This window comes from Schistocerca cancellata, chromosome 3 (assembly GCF_023864275.1).
Source record: "Schistocerca cancellata isolate TAMUIC-IGC-003103 chromosome 3, iqSchCanc2.1, whole genome shotgun sequence".
Lineage (NCBI taxonomy): Eukaryota > Metazoa > Arthropoda > Insecta > Orthoptera > Acrididae > Schistocerca > Schistocerca cancellata.
The window spans coordinates 315,915,416-315,937,413 of NC_064628.1; the positions used below are offsets into that span (position 1 = coordinate 315,915,416).

Sequence of the window (21,998 nt, forward strand, 5' to 3'; positions counted from 1 at the left end):
TAGAACTGAAATTGCAAGTTTACGTGAGGGCTGGTGCACACATGTTTCACATGACAAACGCTGATGGTGAAGTTAAAATCTCCCCATGTGACCGATGTAGAAAAGCACATTGTAACAGATAACTAAATCGTACACGTGCAGAAAGGTAAAAAGTTACATTGCAATGAAATATCATTACTCAAAGGCGAGGGAAATAGTTTATGGCCTCTGTATTTTTACTTCATGCAGGGTATTATCCTATTTCGATCACCTTTGTTACAGATATTTTTATAGCTGGCAGCTAACAGTAAATGTGCTGTGCAATCACGACATAGATAGTAAGAAAAGCAGAATGTACACCAAAGTTTCTCTTCCTATCAAACCTTAGGACAATACTAGTGAAATTTTGGAGTGAAGTTCAAGATACCTTTATTGCAATAAATCACCTAAACAAAGAATCACAAATTTCAACAAAGTAATAATTTTTTATTTCAGACAACAATGTCAGCAGTTGTCTACAGACGAGTTACAAAAGTCACTCAGGTGAAAGAAGACCAAGAAGGAATAAAATCATGTATAAAAGAAGAACACGGCAATGGAAAATCAGTGAATGCAATCCCACAGTCATGTAGATGATGATGAGAAAGTCGATTTCCAGCCAAAAAGGACAAAAGAATTAAACAATCTGGAAAAAGTAACATGTTTTATATTACGGAGAACAAACTATTAACAACATATTCAAATAATAATCAAAGCACTGGAATAAAATGTCATGTGAGGGAAGGACGTGGGAAAACTTAATGGGTGACTCGGTACTAGTTGCTGGGACCGAAAGAGCGGCACTAACCATGATTTGCTTCACCAGTTAACATGACTCTTTGACCTCCCACCTGAGGATAATATCCATCCTACCGTCTCCAGAATGCTTTCTCTGTCAAAATATTGGTTTCATCAGGAACGCTATTATAAAAGAGTGCATAAAATTAAGTGATAGGAAGCGGACATAACAACATGGCATTGGGAAGCAATGACAATAATGAACTGCCGGAACACTGAAACAATAACGAAAAAATTTCAAAGACAGGTGGAAGCCGCATTGTAACAAGATCTCTGTATAGAACCTAAACACGAGCTATTCCAACGTGTCTGTTTCTCCATTTGTATAACTGTGTTATTAAAGAGAAGTGTAATAATTTTTCACTATTAATGAATAAGTTGAGAATCATGCCAAATGTCAATAGAAAAAATGCAAGATATTCACCAGTCATTTGTAAAACCCTAACCACCAGAAAAGCTGCACTGAAAGAAAGCTAAATGTTGGTTCCCAATAAGCTTCAAGTATTTGTTGCACAGGATTAAAATAAAATTAGGGAACCTGTGCGAAACTTTTGAACTTTTAAACAATGACACTAATTGGTATAATTGTAGTCGTCCGGATAAGTGTATTTGTGGTAATGCAGAGAAATCAACTTTAAAAGTGAACAGAACTACGTGGATTAGTAATCATGACTTTGTTATACATCTTTGCATATATGTTTATGTGCACATAATTTTGAACAGATGGTCATGGTTATTATCAAAAGAAATTAAGCGTTTAATAGAATTAAATTATATCTGTAATGAGGTAATATGAAAAGCGAGTCTCTTATTCACGATTAGTAAGTTCGCTTAGTAAAATATAGGTGTGAAGCTGAGCGTCCACGACATCCTTCGTTAAAGTTTCTTTTACGTTAAAATTCTCCACAAATAGGAAGTCTTAGTGAAAAATCGGTATGCAATGTCACAATCCAGTAAAAATCCTTTTTAACGATACCTCATTCATCCCAGCATGATTAACATGTGCGAGAAAAAGGGACGTCGCGCTATTCCTGTTTAGGTCTTGTATGTGCCACGGTGATAAAATATGAAACAATGTCGTGTTGTAAAAATATGATGTGCGAAATGAAAGCCATTACAGTGCCTCCACAACATATAATATTTATGATGAATGCTTTGTTTGCTTCGGACTATGTTTGCTTTGGATAAAATCATCACTCTTTCTGGCGTAATAAACAGATAAAGCGTCGCCAGAGAGAAAACTGACAAACTCTTTTTTTCTCTCACTGCACAAGAAGGAACTTGTTGTGTAACAGCACCACTGAGGCTTACTGCTTGTTTAACGAAAATGTATGCATTGTAGATGTATTATTTCATGCTTAATTTCAGAATATAATTCAATAGTTAAATATTAACCTGCTTTGTTCATTTCCGGAAAGCTCCTCTCCTTCAAAGTAAGCACGTAAAAATTTCTAAAGGCCATAAGCCATTTCGGATAAGTGCTGCATCGCGGCCGTAAGCCACTAACAGTCTTATATGTGTGTAATAATTTGCGAGCTTCACGTGTCTTCTTACATAATATTGCAGGAACGAAAATCCAAATAAGAATATACACTAAGAGAGGGATGTGCAGCACGTTGTTGACTTGAGAAATAATACATATGATTTTGCGATAAGTCTTGGAAGTCGCTGGTGGCAGAAGGCTACTCTGGAAAAGATGAAGAGTAATTAATGTTTTCGTGCTATTTCATATATTGCATTACTTACAGAATCACTATTAATTTACATTTGTCTGATTTTCTGAATGTTCTTACGTTGATAATAAAACTGTTTCTGACCAGTGCTGCGTTCTTCACTCTGAAGTAACAGTTCTGTTTTTAAATGGTATCCCCTGAGAAAATTAAAACGCTAATTTTCTGGCTATGGCACATAATACCTCTGTTTCATGTAATAGTACACGCCTATACTTACGAATAACGCGATATAAAGTAAACCGATTCTTTAAAGAACCTTAAGAAGTACATTAGGTACCTTGCCCAACGTTTGAACTAACCGGCTGATACCATTTAAAAAATTCTATTCTACGAGGGCAGTTCAATAAGTAATGCAACACAGTTTTTTTTCTGAAACAGGGGTTGTTTTATTCAGCATTGAAATACACCAGGTTATTCCCCAATCTTTTAGCTACACAACACTATTTTTCAACGTAATCTCCATTCAATGCTACGGCCTTACACCACCTTGAAATGAGGGCCTGTATGCCTGCACGGTACCATTCCACTGGTCGATGTCGGAGCCAACGTCGTATTGCATCAATAACTTCTTCATCATCCGCATAGTGCCTCCCACGGATTGCGTCCTTCATTGGACCAAACATATGGAAATCCGACGGTGCGAGATCGGGGCTGTAGGGTGCATGAGGAAGAGAAGTCCACTGAAGTTTTGTGAGCTCCTCTCGGGTGCGAAGACTTGTGTGAGGTCTTGCGTTGTCACGAAGAAGGAGAAGTTCGTTCAGATTTTTGTGCCTACGAACACGCTGAAGTCGTTTCTTCAATTTCTGAAGAGTAGCACAATACAGTTCAGAGTTGATCGTTTGACCATGGGGAAGGACATCGAACAGAATAACCCCTTCAGCGTCCCAGAAGACTGTAACCATGACTTTACCCGCTGAGGGTATGGCTTTAAACTTTTTCTTGGTAGGGGAGTGGGTGTGGCACCACTCCATTGATTGCCGTTTTGTTTCAGGTTCGAAGTGATGAACCCATGTTTCATCGCCTGTAACAATCTTTGACAAGAAATTGTCACCCTCAGCCACATGACGAGCAAGCAATTCCGCACAGATGGTTCTCCTTTGCTCTTTATGGTGTGCGGTTAGACAACGAGGGACCCAGCGGGAACAAACCTTTGAATATCCCAACTGGTGAACAATTGTGACAGCACTACCAACAGAGATGTCAAGTTGAGCACTGAGTTGTTTGATGGTGATCCGTCGATCATCTCGAACGAGTGTGTTCGCACGCTCCGCCATTGCAGGAGTCACAGCTGTGCACGGCCGGCCCGCACGCGGGAGATCAGACAGTCTTGCTTGACCTTGCGGCGATGATGACACACGCTTTGCCCAACGACTCACCGTGCTTTTGTCCACTGCCAGATCACCGTAGACATTCTGCAAGCGCCTATGAATATCTGAGATGCCCTGGTTTTCCGCCAAAAGAAACTCGATCACTGCCCGTTGTTTGCAACGTACATCCGTTACAGACGCCATTTTAACAGCTCCGTACAGCGCTGCCACCTGTCGGAAGTCAATGAAACTATACCAGACGAAGCGGGAATGTTTGAAACTATTCCACAAGAAATTTCCGGTTTTTTCAACCAAAATTGGCCGAGAAAAAAAATGTGTTGCATTACTTATTGAACTGCCCTCGTATATTAACTTCAAAGCGCGTAGGATAAATCTTACAACAAGCGACCGTGCTTTTCTAGTTTAATTTCGGAGAACACTGTGGTGAAAACAATTATGAAAATGCTAGGCATCATGTGAATATACAGCAGCAGGAAAGCACAGTAAATAAATAACCGTTTGTATGAAGCTTAGGATAATGCAGCTATGCCGGATGGGCCGCAGTCCTCTCACTAAACGGACGTCAATTTGTTTCGGGAATCACTGCGGGATAGGGCCGCTTCGGAGATGAACTGCCTGTCACACGTCACTCACACACATGTCACGGGGCACCTGTTGCCATTCTCCGTCCGTCGACCGGGTATCGACCACGACTCTTACTCTCTTCCTGACAATCGGATGTCCTACTTCTTTTAAATTTACGCCAATAAGGCGAAGCGTTTTTAACAATGTCTAAAAGTTAGGACTAACTCCACTCCTGTGGTCTCGTATTAAAAATAGCTCATATTTTAGCCTTTCCAGTTGCATCAACTGTAATGCAAGATTTTCTTAGTTCAGTCCTCATATTTACTGCAGTGCTATAACATCTCTTCGTTATCTTACTTTTCAATCTAAGAAGCTATTTCTCTGAACGTTCTCACCTTTTCTACCGCGCTCTAAACAGTTGTTTTGTGACAGATTATATAGTAATGTGTCAACTTCGTGACATGGTGTGTGCAATACTGTGTCGTGAAGCAACGGCTCCTACCTCTACAACCATTGAGAATTTGGGTAATTTTCCTTCGAGGAATGGATAGGTGTTTTGCAATCACTTCGTTTGCTTCAATTCTCTTGTGCAGATGAACAAGAAACACTCACCGACAGCTCTCGATGACTCAAGCTATGCATGAATATATGCAAGGGACGTTAGTGGAGTAAGTGCCACACACCGTATCTGTGCCTCGCATTGGCATTAACACTACATACGATACTGCAGGAATCTACGTCTACATCTATATCTACATCTACATGGATACTCTGCAAATCACATTCAAGAGCCTGGCAGACTTTTCATCGAACCACCTTTACAATTATCTACTATTCCAATCTCGTATAGCGCGCGGAAGGAATGAACACCTATATCTTTCTGTACGAGCTCTGATTTCCTTTATTTTATCGTGGTGATCGCTCCTCCCTATTTAGGTCGGTGTCAACAATATATTTTCGCATTCAGAGGAGAAAGTTGGTAATCGGAATCTTGTGAGAAGATTCCGCCGCAACGAAAAACGTCTTTCTTTTAATAATTCCCAGCCCAAATCCTGCATGATTTCTGTGACACTCTCTCCCATATTTCTCGATAATACAAAACGTGCTGCCTTTCTTTGAACATTTTCGATCTACTCCGTCAGTCCTATCTGGTAAGGATCCCACACCGCACAGCAGTATTCTAAAAGAGGCATAGTGAGTACACAAACACTATGCTTCTGCAAGAACGAAGTACCTGATGGAATATGTGAACCTCTTATCGTTTCAATAAGTAAAAAAGGCTGCGTTTTTGTATACACCGCTAGTATCAGTCAATGAAAAGAAAATACTATCTAGTGCCTTTTACACAGAGAACATGCGTTTTAGTAAGCAACGACTTCACAAGCAGAGTACCATGGTGAATATAAGAGGAAACTGATCTTTTCGCTGTCATCATTGTTGCTTCGTTACGCTAATCTGATATATTCTTAGCCCACACTACAACTAGTTAGCTGGGAATTTCCCGTATCTTCTTCCATTACTCTATAAAGTTTGCTACGTCATTTGCTAGTATTGTTCTTTGTTCATTCTTCCTGTTATGTGCAGTGTTAAACTGTTGGTCTTCTTCATTTCTTTTCCCATCAGCCACACCCATTCACCCACATTCCATTCCGGGCATTTCAGCACCTGAGCAATAGGTTAAAGGACATATCTTCTTCCCTCCAGATACTGCTCATTCTACTACCACTGTTGGTATTACTGTTATACTAGTGTCATTCATTATTATTATTATATTATTCTTACTTTCATTAGCAATCATAGGGGTTATCTGTTACACTTATTATGACTAACTTCCACATTCAGATTTTGTAGTATCATATCACTGGATAGTTTCACAGAGAAAAATGATAATTGTGACTGTAATACCTAAAAAAGACACACACATACAAGTGGCTCAGCTTTAAAACGACGATCATACTCATTGAATATTTAGGGTAACTTATTTCACTAGTAGTTGTTAGGATTTAGTTTTTCTTTTGCATGTGCAACACACATTAAATATTCATATCATATATTCGTTATCGTAACTCTGATAGTTACTGACCTACTACGAGATAACACAACATTAGTTGTAATCTAGAACATAAGGTAGGAACATTCGGCCAGAAAATTTAGTTAAAACGTATGTAGTCACATTATTAAAGGAATCGGGCTCCACTTACTTTCAAATGCTACTTTAAAAAGACCGACTGCAGCGTTTTGGTGAGAAACATATGTTAAGGGAAAGCTGGAGGATCAGTTCAGGAAAGGAAAAGAAATCGTTATGCTATTTTACCTTTGACAATAATAAAACTAAGAATGGTGTAAGTTAGCAGAGAGATTTACGTCTGCTTCGTTGTTATTTATGAGGAGTTTGAGGGAACTAACTGCAGTATCCTCCTGCAGACAAAACATGTTACTGTACGTTTGGAAGTATAGCCGACTGGTAAAGGAAATGTATACTTGTAAAGGAAATGTACACAAAATAAAAGTGGTAGTACAGTTTGGCGGTGAGTAAACGATTGAGACGCGCACAGAAAGAGTTGTTAGGTCAAGACATTGTTTTTAATCAATAATTTCAGCACATGTGCTAAGGAACGACAAAACTTATTAGAAAGAGCGCAAGGAAACTCAGCAGGAGGAGAAAAGATATTACAATAAGGATGGAGGTGTTATAGTTGAGGAAGGTCTGCATTTTACTTACGGGATTATTAAATGAGGTTAAGTGCAGTACGGACCAAACAGTTGAAAACTTTGGAACATGTGAAAGCTTTAAGCACCTAGGTAGTTCGGTGAAAGAAAATATAAGTTGAGTGGAGGGTATAGCAAAAAGATTATCTGTGGGAGAAAATTCTTTGGACAAGGTGAATCTCATAGAACTATGGAAGTTATTCACTAAGTGCTTAGTCAGGAATACAATATCATGTGGCATCCTAACGTAACAGCCAAAGAAGAAAAAAAAAACAAATAAAGGAAAGAAAAATTATTGGACAATTCTGAAATGCAGTTGCAGAACAAATGGCTAAAAGTGAACCTGACAGACAGAATGGTTAGTGAAAGAGTGCTTTTAAGCATAGATATTGAAAGAAAACTGATATACATATGTAAAATAAATAGGCCCGATGTACATTTCGAAAAAATCGTCTACAGAGTAGAGTAATAGAAGGAAAGAAATTACTGATTAGAACGAAAGTAATAAGAACACCTTATATCAGATTACATAAAAATCTCCCATGCCGTATGCTGAGGGAATCAGTGAGAACATTACTTTTTACTGTAAAGTTCGTTTCTGTGCCGTTTACATATACAGTCCTGGAAATGGAAAAAAGAACACATTGACACCGGTGTGTCAGACCCACCATACTTGCTCCGGACACTGCGACAGGGCTGTACAAGCAATGATCACACGCACGGCACAGCGGACACACCAGGAACCGCGGTGTTGGCCGTCGAATGGCGCTAGCTGCGCAGCATTTATGCACCGCCGCCGTCAGTGTCAGCCAGTTTGCCGTGGCATACGGAGCTCCATCGCAGTCTTTAACACTGGTAGCATGCCGCGACAGCGTGGACGTGAACCGTATGTGCAGTTGACGGACTTTGAGCGAGGGCGTATAGTGGGCATGTGGGAGGCCGGTTGGACGTACCGCCGAATTGCTCAACACGTGGGGCGTGAGGTCTCCACAGTACATCGATGTTGTCGCCAGTGGTCGGCGGAAGGTGCACCTGCCCGTCGACCTGGGACCGGACCGCAGCGACGCACAGATGCACGCCAAGACCGTAGGATCCCACGCAGTGCCGTAGGGGACCGCACCGCCACTTCCCAGCAAATTAGGGACACTGTTGCTCCTGGGGTATCGGCGAGGACCATTCGCAACCGTCTCCATGAAGCTGGGCTACGGTCCCGCACACCGTTAGGCCGTCTTCCGCTCACGCCCCAACATCGTGCAGCCCGTCTCCAGTGGTGTCGCGACAGGCGTGAATGGAGGGACGAATGGAGACGTGTCGTCTTCAGCGATGAGAGTCGCTTCTGCCTTGGTGCCAATGATGGTCGTATGCGTGTTTGGCGCCGTGCAGGTGAGCGCCACAATCAGGACTGCATACGACCGAGGCACACAGAGCCAACACCCGGCATCATGGTGTGGGGAGCGATCTCCTACACTGGCTGTACACCACTCGTGATCGTCGAGGGGACACTGAATAGTGCACGGTACATCCAAACCGTCATCGAACCTATCGTTCTACCATTCCTAGACCGGCAAGGGAACTTGCTGTTCCAACAGGACAATGCACGTCCGCATGTATCCCGTGCCACCCAACGTGCTCTAGAAGGTGTAAGTCAACTACCCTGGCCAGCAAGATCTCCGGATCTGTCCCCCATTGAGCATGTTTGGGACTGGATGAAGCGTCGTCTCACGCGGTCTGCACGTCCAGCACGAACGCTGGTCCAACTGAGGCGCCAGGTGGAAATGGCATAGCAAGCCGTTCCACAGGACTACATCCAGCATCTCTACGATCGTCTCCATGGGAGAATAGCAGCCTGCATTGCTGCGAAAGGTAGATATACACTGTACTAGTGCCGACATTGTGCATGCTCTGTTGCCTGTGTCTATGTGTCTGTGGTTCTGTTAGTGTGATCATGTGATGTATCGGACCCCAGGAATGTGTCAATAAAGTTTCCCCTTCCTGGGACAATGAATTCACGGTGTTCTTATTTCAATTTCCAGGAGTGTAAATTAGTTAGGAGCTAAACGGGTCTGGACTAATAATCATTATCAGGCTCACATAAATAATTATTAGCCAGTGGTTGCGGCAGTCTATGCCAGGAGTTAACCTTCTCATGAGCTCCTATTTCTGGGAACGTTGACTACTACTGCTATCTGACGAAACTATCGGCGTAGAAGTATTAATGAACTGTTGATAGTAACAAATCATTAGCCTTTCAGCAATTTATGTCAGTATTTAAGTAAGATAAACTACGTAGTATTGAGGAAAAGGCACTGTACTAACTAAATAGAAGACACACCAGTCGATATCGGTGAAAAGAAAAAAAATATATGAAAGAAGAACACTTTGGAACAGGGCAGGTATGCGTAGTGTAAGCAACTTTTCAGTAGAATTAAGCACTTGCTAATTTTTTTGTCAACAGCACAGTGTTTTTTAGATTTGTCCTAGAATATTTTGTATGTCATTGTTTCGATTCAGTGTGTTTCAAACGATAATCCGCAGATCATCGGTAGGATCGACAAACTCTATAGGTATTTGTGTCATTCATCATATAACTGAAACTACACGAAACTCTGTCATTTCGTCGATGACCTCACACTTTCTAGTCTTCGGATTCTGTTGCCAACGTTCGCACTGCTCATATCTCTTGAAATTGTTATCTAATTCAGACATTCTGTTGACTTCACTAGAGTGTAAGCAACGAAGATACTGGAAACCATCTTAGACAGATGGTCATATTATATAAACAGGTCAGGAATAGTGCGAGGCCTATCACACTCCATGGGGAAAGATATGTATGCCAACTGTTTCACTAGCTGAGTTAGCGTCAATTACATTGTATTAAGACCTCTCTTAAAGGATGGTACGAAACCAATGACACGAAATTCGATTATTTAAACATTGCCTAAAGCAAAAAGTAGTACTTTTTTCTGTGGTTGCTCAGACGCTTTTTGTCGCGTATGTGTCATCTTTTATGAGCCAAACTTATTTCTGTTCAATGTAATACAAAGTACTCAGTCATTTACTTATTTTAGGACAAAAAAGTATAGCTTGAGCATTTTGTTTAGTTTGATTGGATTGAACATCTGAGAATAAAATTGCTAGTGAAAATTGATTTTTATCGGTTGGTTTATTTCCCCTTTAACGCTTATGACAGCGCGTCATCAGAAAGAATTCACGGCGAAATATGTTTGTTATCGAAAAACGTATTTGTGGGTAGTGTTTTGTATATGTCACTGTCCTTATATGGTTTAAGTAGTTCTAAGTTCTAGGGGACCACAGCAGTTGAGTCCCATAGTGCTCAGAGCCATTTGAACCATTTTTTGTCCTTATATTTTTCAGCCTGTTGCGAATCTCTGGCGGATATCTCTCTCCACTTCAATTGTGTACGCTTTTTTCACAACTTTTCTTGTGTCCTGCACTCTTACCTCTTTCTTCCTCATGTTCCTTTTTCACAAAACAAGGATTTGATCAAAGAGTCATTGATGGGCATTTGTTAATTGATTTCCTTGTGTTCAGTGAGACGCTAATTTTGATTGTTTCTTGGCGGTAATTTTGCTTTTTCTGCTGGGATGGGGGGGGGGGGGGGGACTTACATGATGTGTGTGTGTGTGTGTGTGTGTGTGTGTGTGTGTGTGTGTGTGTGTGTCTTTTTGCATGTGTGTAAAATGAGAGACTGTGTGATAGTTAGTGTGAGAGAGAGAGAGATAAAGAGAGAGAGAGCTGGAAATAGGGGAACGATGGTTTGAGTAACAGACACGTCTGGATATTTTAGAGTGTTTTATTACTACTTGTTGCATTGGGGAGTAAGTGTATAATTCATTAAGTGCTGCAAACAGTGTCTTTTGCACAGTGGTGTGTTTTCATTCAAAACTTTATTTTCATGTATCATGGTATTTTTTGCATGTGGTAGTTCACCTCATTGCGAGACTTTGATAGAGACTATCGCTTTCTCTATATAAGTCTGAAAGTTGTTTGCTTGGTGGTTTTCCTGTACGAGATATGTACTGCCATACTTTGAGACTCTGAGGTTTTCAGAACTTCACTTTTAAAATTTCCTCGTGTTTGACCTACGTAGACTAATTGGCATGAATTGCAAATCTCACCTAATAATCCCACCTTCGAAACATTTGTTTGCAGAGGCGTTCTAAGTGCCCAGATTTTTCAGTACAGTGTTAATTGTTTATTCAGCATGACCCCCCTCTGTGGACATTTTTGTTGCCGTTTATTAGTATGTGAATGCTGTGTTTCAATATCTGTTCCCGATTCCCTGTATTTGCGTTCCTGGATCTTTGTTGTAGCCAATAATTTATTCATGTTGTTGTCCTGTTTTAATTTGCTATCATATTTTGTGTTTAGTCTTTATTAGTTGTGTGTTGTATCCATTTTCTCTGGCTATCATGTGTACTGTGTTCAGTTGAGTTTTTTTAAGTCTGTGTAGCATGTGTATGAGATTGGTGAGTCTGTGGCATGGAGCTGAGTTTGTCATGTTGGGCTTTACGTCTCTGTAGCACGTGCACATGACATGTGAATCTGTGGGTGATCTGAAAGGTTGTGGACAGTTATACCTGTGACTGTCAATTTGCTGAATATTCCAAACTTATGTTTGTTGCTGATTCAGTGTACTGTTGTGTCTAAGAAATTAAGTTTCATGTCTGCTTCTGTCTCAATGATGAATATAATTTTAGGCTGAGGTGTGCTGATATCACTGTGTAGCTTTTTTATCAGCATGTCTCTTTCATCTGTCAAGCAAATGATGTCTTCCATATAAAGATATTAATATACAGCCTTGCATTCTACTGGATGATGATTTCATTTAATATATCGTTTTCACTGAGATTTGGGAGTATGTTCGCAAGCAGAACACAGATCAGTGAGTCTACTGGTAGGTCTTGTTTTGTAGACAGAATTAGTTCTGTTCACTTATAATCTTTAGGATGGCTTCAGTTTCGCCTATGTGTGTATTTTCTGTGTTCCCTTGTATCTGCTGTAGCTCTTTAATGATGCTGATAATTTCCCCTACTGCTACAATCGTATACACAGATGTGATATTTAAAGTTTTACCATTTTCTGTTGGTGGTATAATTATGTTTTTAACAGTTGATTACTGTTTTGTAGATTCATGCGGTGCAATATCTGTCTTACTGCAAGAGTGTGCCTAGCTAAGTGGTATGATAGTGCAGTTTTTAAGTTGATTAGCGGTCTAATTAGACAGTAGTGATAGTTACTTTTGGTAACCTGTTTAGGTAGGATGCTTTGAGATTCTTTCAGCCATATATTTTGCTTGATATTTGGTGGTGATAATTCTAAGGGTTTATTTGAAGCTTCTTATTTTTCTTTGGTTCCTTGAGGTGGAATAACTGATTAATTGATGGCTGTTCCTTTCTGTGGATTCTATTCTGTTGCTGATTTGTACAGTTTCGCTAGTAAATAAATTTGATAACATCGAGTATAGATTTAAGTGTAAGGAAGTCGTTTCTGAAAGTATTTGTATCGAGTGTAGCCATTTGAAACGTGAACGATAAATAATTTAGACAAAAAGAGAATAGAATCTTTCGAAATGTGGTGCCACAGAAGAATGCTGAAGGTTAGATGGGTAAATCACAAAAATAATGAAGAGGTATTGATTAGAATTAGAGAGAAGAGAAGTTTGCCACACAACTTCGCTAGAAGAAGGGGTCGGTTGGTAGGGCATATTCTGAGGCATCGAGGGATCACCAATTTAGTATTGGAGGGTAGCGCAAAGGGTAAAAATCGTAGGTGGAGACCAAGAGATGAATGCACTAAACAGATTCAGAAGGATGTAGGTTGCTGTAGGTACTGGGAGATGAACAAGCTTGCACAGGATAGAGTGGCATGGAGAGCTGCATCAAACCAGTCTCTGGACTGAAGACCACAACAACAAAAACACTATTAAATATCAGGGTGCTCCCTTTATCCTCACCCAAAAAGCTGACAGAAAAGCAGAAATTATTTGCTGATCCTCCATTTATGTTCTTATAGTTATTTGTTTAGATTTCTGGATTTGTTTTGTTCCGCTGTTTTTGTTTTAGAATTTATGTGGGATTTGCTGTCCTTGATTACCTGTTTTATAACTTCTCCTACCAGTTCTTCTACAAAGTTTGCACTCAAATATGTTTTTTCCAACTTTCCTTCTTGTTTTTGATGTGTTCTGTTGTATTAGCAGTTTTTTTTGTGAGACGTGTTGGTTTTTGTGATGAGTCTCAGTATTTTCAAGTAATACTCATTCTCACCTTCTTAATTCTATGACACTGACGATGTCTCTCATGTAACACACATTCAACACCCATTATGTCATCGTGTTTTATTGAGGTGGTGGATTTCATGATGTTATTCACTTTTATGATTTGTTTTTCTACATTTTCATTGCTGTTTCTGTGTATGACATTATTCTCCATCTAATGTCATCGAATTATGTTTTTATGACATTAACCGTTTCAATGTGTCTTTTTTATAACATGGTTTGAACTACTATTTTTAAACATGTAAGAAAATAATGTCTTATTTTAATGAAATTATTTCTGCTTTTCTTTCATCGGCTTGCACAGTAGCTGACCTGTGTGACTTGCTGTTTAAATGAACATTTTCAAAACTAGAAACTGAGAAAGAATTTTTTAAACCTAACATTTAGGATAATTTTGTACAGATATGCTGTTGTATTCTTGAGAGAGCTTTGTGAGATTACAGAGAATTTTTTTGTGGAGCTTTGTGAGAGATGCTTGGCATGCATTTTAGTGAATCATATCGTTCACGCTCGAAGCTTCTTAGGACACAGATAAATTGATTATGTGGATGGTCAAATGCCTTCTGGAAGTTAAGACTTACACAATGAAATAGAGGCCATCTGTCAGCAAAAGTCATTACTTCACGCAAATGGAAACTTTTCTCCAGAAGAACGATATTTTCTGGATAAACGTTGTTTCTGTGTCAGTAGGCCATAACCTTCGAGGTACATCATAATGCTTCAACAATATATATATATTATATATTTATTAGAACTTTAAGTAACTAATTTATTTACTATTATGATGCTCTCTGTTTGGTCCAGATTACAAGCACTGAGAAGTTTTATAAGCTGTCAGAACTTTTATAATTTACTGTTCAACACATTGATGATGTATGACAATATACTTGCACCACCGAATTTAAGCTGTAAACTCGACAAACTAAATACCCATACATAAAACTTTCCTTCAGAGTTTCAGGAAATACATTAGGTTCCTTGGAGGTAAGGTAAAAGGAATCAATTAATTGTATATTTCCGTTAGCACATGTAGCTTCTATAGGCAATGGCCTTGCCGCAGTTTATACACCGGTTCGCGTGAGATCACCAAAGTTAAGCGCTGTCGGGCGTGGTCGGCACTTGGATGGGTGACCATACAGGCCTCCCTGCGCTGTTGCCATTTTTCTGGGTGCACTCAGCCTCGTGATGGCAAATGAGGAGCTACTCGACCGATTAGTAGCGGCCTCGGTCAAGAATACCATCAAACGACCAGGAGAGCGGTGTGCTGAGCCCACTCCCCTCCTATCCTCATCCTCCACTGAGGATGACACGCGATCGGATGGTCCCGGTAGGCCACTTGTGGCCTTAAGACGGAGTGCATGTAGCTTCTATCCATACTAAAGTGAAGTAACTATCTTCTTTGATCTAAGTACAAGACATGTTCCTTCTTCAAAAAATTGACATTAACCATCAACTGACTTTGATCTCTTCCATCAGTAAACTATTATGGCTTTGGGAAAATTTTGGGGCAACTTATTTTGGGCTTTCAGCGTTATAACGACAATTAACAGCTGTGATACTGATGAACACCTGGTATGCAGATGAATTACTTGCATTACACCTTTCAAATTCATTTATTAACCTAGAAGAAAATTAATCAAGTATCGTATTTGTAAAGACTCGCCACTCGAGCGGTATGGAGACGAACTCACACAGTGCTTGGTACATTATTTCAGCGGTTCACTCTTCTGCCTTCAGAAAGTGTAAGCCGAAGTCGTCACAGGCAAGTCACAAGTAGTTCACAGTTATCCCACTACCAGAAATAAATAATACATCTAGGAGTTCGTACTTCGTTAGTAAAGTCATAGTTATTACAACTCTCAAATGTAGATGGAACCCTGCTTTCTGCATCTGAGGCTGATTTAGTATATTCGTTGAACTATGTAATTGCTCACGGAGTTCCATAGGCTTTCTCTCCTATCTATTCGTACTAGTATTTTTTACTTACTATTTTCCCTGTGAACTGAATTTTTAATTTCAAGTGGTATCATGTTTCCACTTTCTTTCTTGAAGTAGTGATACCCAGTGTTACACAGCCAGAACTTAGTGTTCCGTACAAACTACTGAACTTTTTCCTCATTCCCATGTCAACAAGTGATAGATTTCATAACACAAGCCCATCTTATCCCGTTCCAATCCATCCCTCATTCATTCATTGTTTCGACCATTTTGCCTCATGTTTCTTACTACATAGGATCTCGTTCACAGTTTCCATATTCAGCGAGACGCTGATGTCTTACCTATAGATATTTACTAGTTTCGACATTTTTAGTGCTCATTTCAAGTCATGGTCATGAATATGGTCATATTTGTTCCACGGTCTTAGTATTGAATTTTATTTTCTCTTTGTTTAAATCAATGCGATGGTAAGCTTTAATTAATTTATAAAATTGGGTAACCGCCCTTATTTACTGATGTTAAGACCAGCCAAGTCATTCTTTATCCTCATTACGCTTAGAGTGGAATATATTTCTGTACAGCAGTTTATAAACATGATTTACGAAAATAATCAACTGGTAGTTTGCACATTTTTCTTCTGTGCCTTTTTGGTAATGTGATTCTAATGCTCTTGTCGTAATCTGGATGTTAATCACCTATTTCATAGATTTATGACCATAAAAGGAGGGACTCTGGAAACTACACGTCACTAATTGTTGAAGTATGTAGCCGATTCCTGCAGATTTAATTGATCTCAGATCACTTAGTACTCAACGAAAATCTGTCCACGTAAGGGGATCACCCCTTGCTCCTTCACTGGGTTCCCCTTAAACTTTCGCTGCACTTCTTCGCCACAGTTCATCTCCACCGCACTGACCTTGTAGGTAATCTTACTATCTGCAACTTTTCTTCTGTGGGGGAATTCTCGATGTTTTCGGAGCATCCGATAAGCTACACGTGCTCCCCATGTTGTGCTAAACGGCGGGTCCCTCACGGAGCTCATCATTACTTTACTGGATACAGTCTTTGCGAAACCAGGTTTTCTGGGTTGGGGTCTCATAAAACACCACCAGTTCTCTGTAATAGTTAGCCCTTGACATGTTTCAGTGATCACCCAACGGCGCATCAATGGACAGTTGTGAGTCTCAGGGACTGGGGATCTTGGGTTAAGATCCTGGGTCGCGAAAATGTTAAAAACTTCTATTAGAAAATATTCACTATCATGGTGTGCTGTGCACCGATGAGAAAAATGTCGTTAGCTGGTAACCTCTGGTGAAACCGCCACATTTCAATTGTATAAGGTTTATCCAGAAAAATGGAGTTCTAGCTGGGTGGACCCTAACATCCCTAGCTGCGCAAGGAACCGAGATGGAACGCTCGAGCCGAAAACCATCGACTCCCAGCGGATTTCGTGTACTGGTGGTAGGTCAAACAAGGGAGCTCATGTAGCCAGTCTTCCTGACTTGGGGCTACTTTACAGTAATTCAGTTAGGAGTAACAAAAAATATACTGGTCAAAAGGCGTTTCTATTAGTTAAGAGGAAAGAGGATACCATGAGAAGATTTCACCTCTCTGCATTCAAAAGGCATTTGGAAGGCATTGCCTGCACTTTAAAATCTGTTAAGAGACTGCGCAATGGTAAACTGTTGGTCAAATATTGTAGATCACAACGAGCAACGAAACTCCAGAAAGCTAAGTGCCTCAGGGAATATGTCAATGAAACGTACCAACGTAACACGTTGAATATCTGGTAGATATTCCCGCAGATGGCCTGAACGCCGAATAGGACAAAGACGGCACCAGTGAACTAAGTTGTTTAAACGAAAGGCAAGATAGCGATCTGGTGGAATCAGACTCGTTCATGCTTACGTTTCTATTTATATTTACTGTCTATAGCGCGAAACTTCAAGAGCAAGTCAAGGAACTCTCCTTTCTAAACGTCTGGCGGTATATCCCCAACCTAATGTTTTACTTTCAGTTACAGCGCTTTCAGCACACCACTCTCGGATGTAAGGGAGAACCCATTCGTGAAAAGAGTGCTAAAGTCGTCTCCAAAGAGCAGCCACAAATCTGACCTAAATTTGGAAAAGTGTAACTGTCTGGTACTATACTTCTCTAAGTCATGGTTGACCTCAGCTGTTTTCATAAAAATATTTTCAGATCTTAGTTAGCACGTTTACTCATAGTGTCAGTATTAATGTTATTCTTCTCTAATACATTTGCTAATTGCCCCCTTTCGTTTTACGTCTGTCTGAATAGCGGTGGGTATTGATTAAAAGAACTGTTTCATATCGTGTTCCGAGTCTGAAGATGTGTTACCATTCAGAACAACGATAAGTACGAAATAGGTTATATTCTCGTTATTTTGTAATTACTGACTATCTGAATCATTGATTTTAATCATATTGTTCATATCACTTCTGAGTTTAAATATTTGTATAACGTTAATTATGACTAACCGAGTATTGTGTAATCATGAATATTCAGTGCATATACATATGTTCCTGTGATTGTCGGTTTAACGTATAAATGTCAATGGTTACTTTTAATTTTATTTATGTTCGAACAATTCAGCCTACTGCTCGAATTGTCAAGTAATCTGACCGAATTATCCGACCAAACTACATTTTCAGCAAGCTTAACACTGTACTAGAGTTTCACATAAACACGTGATATAAATATCAAATATGAGTGTGCAAGAGCTAGAGGAACAGTTACTGTGAAGTGTTTGTGCTTGCAAGGGTGTTGCTTCCTTAATACAATTCGTCAGTTCTGCGTGATATAACATTAGGAATCGGAAGGTAAAGTGTTGTGAATAAGTTGTTCACGAGTGTTTTACATCAAAACATACCCATATATGGGTAAGTTACCTTCTCAACCTCCCTGAAGACCCTGAGAAGGTTGAGGCCAGCCACCTTTTTCAGATCCTCCTCCGGCCAGTGCCCGTGCCTCAGGAGCTCCGTGAACAGCTCCGGATACATGGACACGTCTTCCAGGCCGCGCGGCGTCCTGAAGGATAATAAATCCACGGTTATGCCATTTACACAGATTCATTCACTTCATTGTGTACCACAATAAATATTAGTAAAATTAAATAATAATGCAGATTCCCCAATTTCACCCTGCATTTGAGACAGAGGGGGAGACATGCACTTCAATATTGTTACTCTGACAAACTATGTTGCTCTCAAAAATAAAGATTCTCAGAAAAAAATCATTCGAGGAATAATGAAATCGTGTTTTAGTCCTCGACCCGAAGCTGTAACGCAGATTTTCTTGAAAATTCACTTACAAAATCAGCTATTGATATACGACTCACCTCTCGTTTGATACTTTCCAACCTTTGTTTATCTCTGTATGTAGCGGGAAAGTGCCTAAATTGTACAAATTTTAAGATTTTATTTATCATAGCCCAAGCAGTAGGTTACAAAATTATTTAAATAATGGCATCCTCAGTTTCGCTCGACTGTGCGTGTTCAGTATGATATAGGCATAAGTGCAGGTTGTTTACGAGTAGTGCATACCTCGTATTTGCATTCAGAGACAGAGGTCGACATGCAACGAAAGACATAAGAGAGTTCCATAGAGGGCAGATTGTGGGGCCATATTTAGCTGGAGCATCAGTAACCAAGACAGCCAACTTATTGAATGTTTCAAGAGCAACTGTTTCAAAATTCATGACAGCCCACAGAAAACGTGGAAAGACATCATCATTTAATCGTAAATCAAAACTAAATGACAGAGATCGTCTTATGCTAACACGAATTGTGTCAAAACAACACAAAACTATGGCAGCTAAAGTGAATGCAGAGGTCAATAGCCAACTTCGAGACTCCGTATTTACTGACACTGTCTGCCAAGAACTCCGCAAAGAGAATATTCATGGAAGAGCTGCTCTATCGCAACCATTAGTGAGGACAACCGATGCAAAGAAGCGTAAAACATGGTATCAGGAGCATAAATTCTGGACGGCTGATCGGTGGAAACACACCATATGGTCGGATAAACCAACTTTTTCGTTATTTCCAACATCGAGCCGTGTTTATGTCTGGAGAATGCCAAAAGAAGCATACAATCTTGATTGCTTGATTCCAGTGTCTAGGCATGGAGGTGGAATGGCTTGGGCAGCCATATCATTGTATTCTGCCGGTACCATCTTTTATCTCAAAGGCCGTTACGACCAAAGATTAAGAGAATATTTTAAGTGATCAGGTGTACTATTATTCACGTGTTCTGCCCCAACAATTAAGCTATATTTCAGGACGATAATGCACCCATTAACACAGCCAAGGCAGTACAGTCGTGGTATAAGGAGCATGCAACTGCTGGGTCTTCCGTGGCCAGCGCAGCCCCAGACTTGAACACTATCGAACCCTTGTGGCCGGTATTGGAGCGCAGACTGCGGAGCAGATTCCCGCCTCCCCCGTGACTAATGTAATTAGAAGAGATTCTGACAGAAGAGTATAATAAAATTCCATTCGGGACTATACGATCATTTTATGCGAGTATACTAAGGTGGCTTGCAGCTGTATTATGGGAAAATGGGGTTCCAACCCCATATCAATAAGCCATTTCCAAGTAAGTACAGGTGTTCACATTATTTTCCCTATCCCCTCTATGTCAGTGAGCTTAAAGATCTGCACTAGTATAAAGTCAAGGAAATGTTTCATGTGTTATTTCTTTCATCACCAACTGGAGGCTCTAGAGTTTAACGCTTTCAGTTCTTTACACACCCCTGTATCTTTTGCGTGAATATACATTTTTTCCATTCTATCGTACACGCGACTATTCCTATATTACTCCTCTGCTTTACGAGTGACGTTCTTTGTTGGCTTCCTCGAAGAGTGTTCAAATCACTTCCTTCTCATATATGATGCTGTAGTTGTGGATTTCTTCTCATTTGCTTTAGTTATCTTTCATTTGCATGGACTACACGTCATAACACAGTCTCCTTGGTTAGACCTTGAAGTTTTTTTGCAGTTTTCATTATTCCTTTGGATTCGGTAATATATCTTGGATGGAAACATTCAGCCCACTTTTTACCTGCAAAACCGTCCTCTGAATTAAAATTATACGCAAATCGTTTCATAGTGCTTTGTCGAATCCAAGTTTTCTGACACTCGTGATGAGTAAACCAAACATCATCTCATGAGATATAAGAGGATGCTACTTCAATTCGTTTTCAACTTAATTGGAAAATACTTTTCTGCTGTCATAAATTTTTATATACATTTGTGCGCTTCTGTTTTCGGCATGCCCTTCAATTGCTCGCTTGGACACGTTTTTATGTGTGCATATTCATTTAACTCATGGTCGTCATTTAGATTTACTGATACAGCTAATGTGCAAGTCATCTGGTCTCCACGTTCCTTAATGCCTCTTTCTTGCCAGTCTGAAGATCAAAATAATTATTTTATCAACGATTTGGGATAAAAAATGTATTAGAAAACTGGACACACCATTTCTAAACTTTGAGTTGTCCAAATAATTCAAAATGAATTTTTGCAGCTCACTACAGGAGGAACTTTCTTAAATTGTACACGTACAATATCGGAAACTTGCAGCAGTACATTGTAGTCAACGTCGTGATTTTCTCTTAGTGAATTTTCTACTATGAATCACCATATTCATGACTGAAAACTAAGTTTATCTCATGTGCATTCATCTATAAATAACACATGTTGCAATTTACGGCATAACACTAACCCTCTTCATCACGAAAACAAAAAGTTAGATAAAACCTACAGCAAATTCAGAGCTGTCTTCAAACGATCTTTTCCTCTACATACACAGCTCACAGCTGACAATATGCGTTGAAGAAACACGTAGTTCACGCTCATGTCAGTACACATGGGATAGTACAACAGGTATGAGTTTTGTGCTAAGGGTACTAATTAGGAGCTACTACTACATTGGGAACACAAGCGTTTCTCTATATCAGCACTAATTACTTTCTACTGATTTTAGTTTACTTGATACTTAACTTCAACTAACACTCAAATAATGGATGGAGAATTATGGGATAAGAAAATGTGAAAAGCGGAATGGGATACATAGCTGTAGTCCAAATATCCACTACAATGCAATAAATAGCTAAAATAAGAGAGAGTAATATTTGCAGAAGAAGCGTAGCTAATATTCATGCCTCCATTATTAACTAAATATACTGTGGAAGATATTCTGTGATAACTTGTCAAGGGAATCAAAATACGTACCACGAAGAATGAAACAGATTACACTGCCCTGTTTAGTTACCTAAATGTTATAAATATGACTCCGCTATGACATGAACGTACCCCTCTTCACGAAAGAAAGGAACGATCTACCAGGATAACAGATTCAAGGATGACATGAAATCAAAGAGACGGTTAAGATGTAAAAAGGTAGAGCCTACATGAAAAAATGTTCAAAGGAAATGAGGATAAAATGTGTGTGTGTACAATGAACATTATAACACACCAATCACTACGCTTTACACCAAATAATAAGAGAAAATGGTACTCGAATATGCCAGAAATACGCTTAATAGAGAGGCGTCAACGGTAAGTGCTTTATCAGTGTCTTGATGAGTTA

General features: G+C 39.7%; 1 protein-coding gene across 1 annotated transcript in view; it reads right to left on the minus strand.

Moving 5' to 3' along the window:
• The window catches only part of LOC126176287 (dipeptidase 1-like), a 338,246-nt gene that overhangs the window by 15,110 nt on the left and 301,138 nt on the right, over window positions 1-21,998 (minus strand). The window contains exon 9 of the mRNA XM_049923437.1: window positions 18,296-18,434. Within this exon, the coding sequence (XP_049779394.1) occupies window positions 18,296-18,434 (139 nt within the window). The remainder of the gene's footprint in view (window positions 1-18,295; window positions 18,435-21,998) is intronic.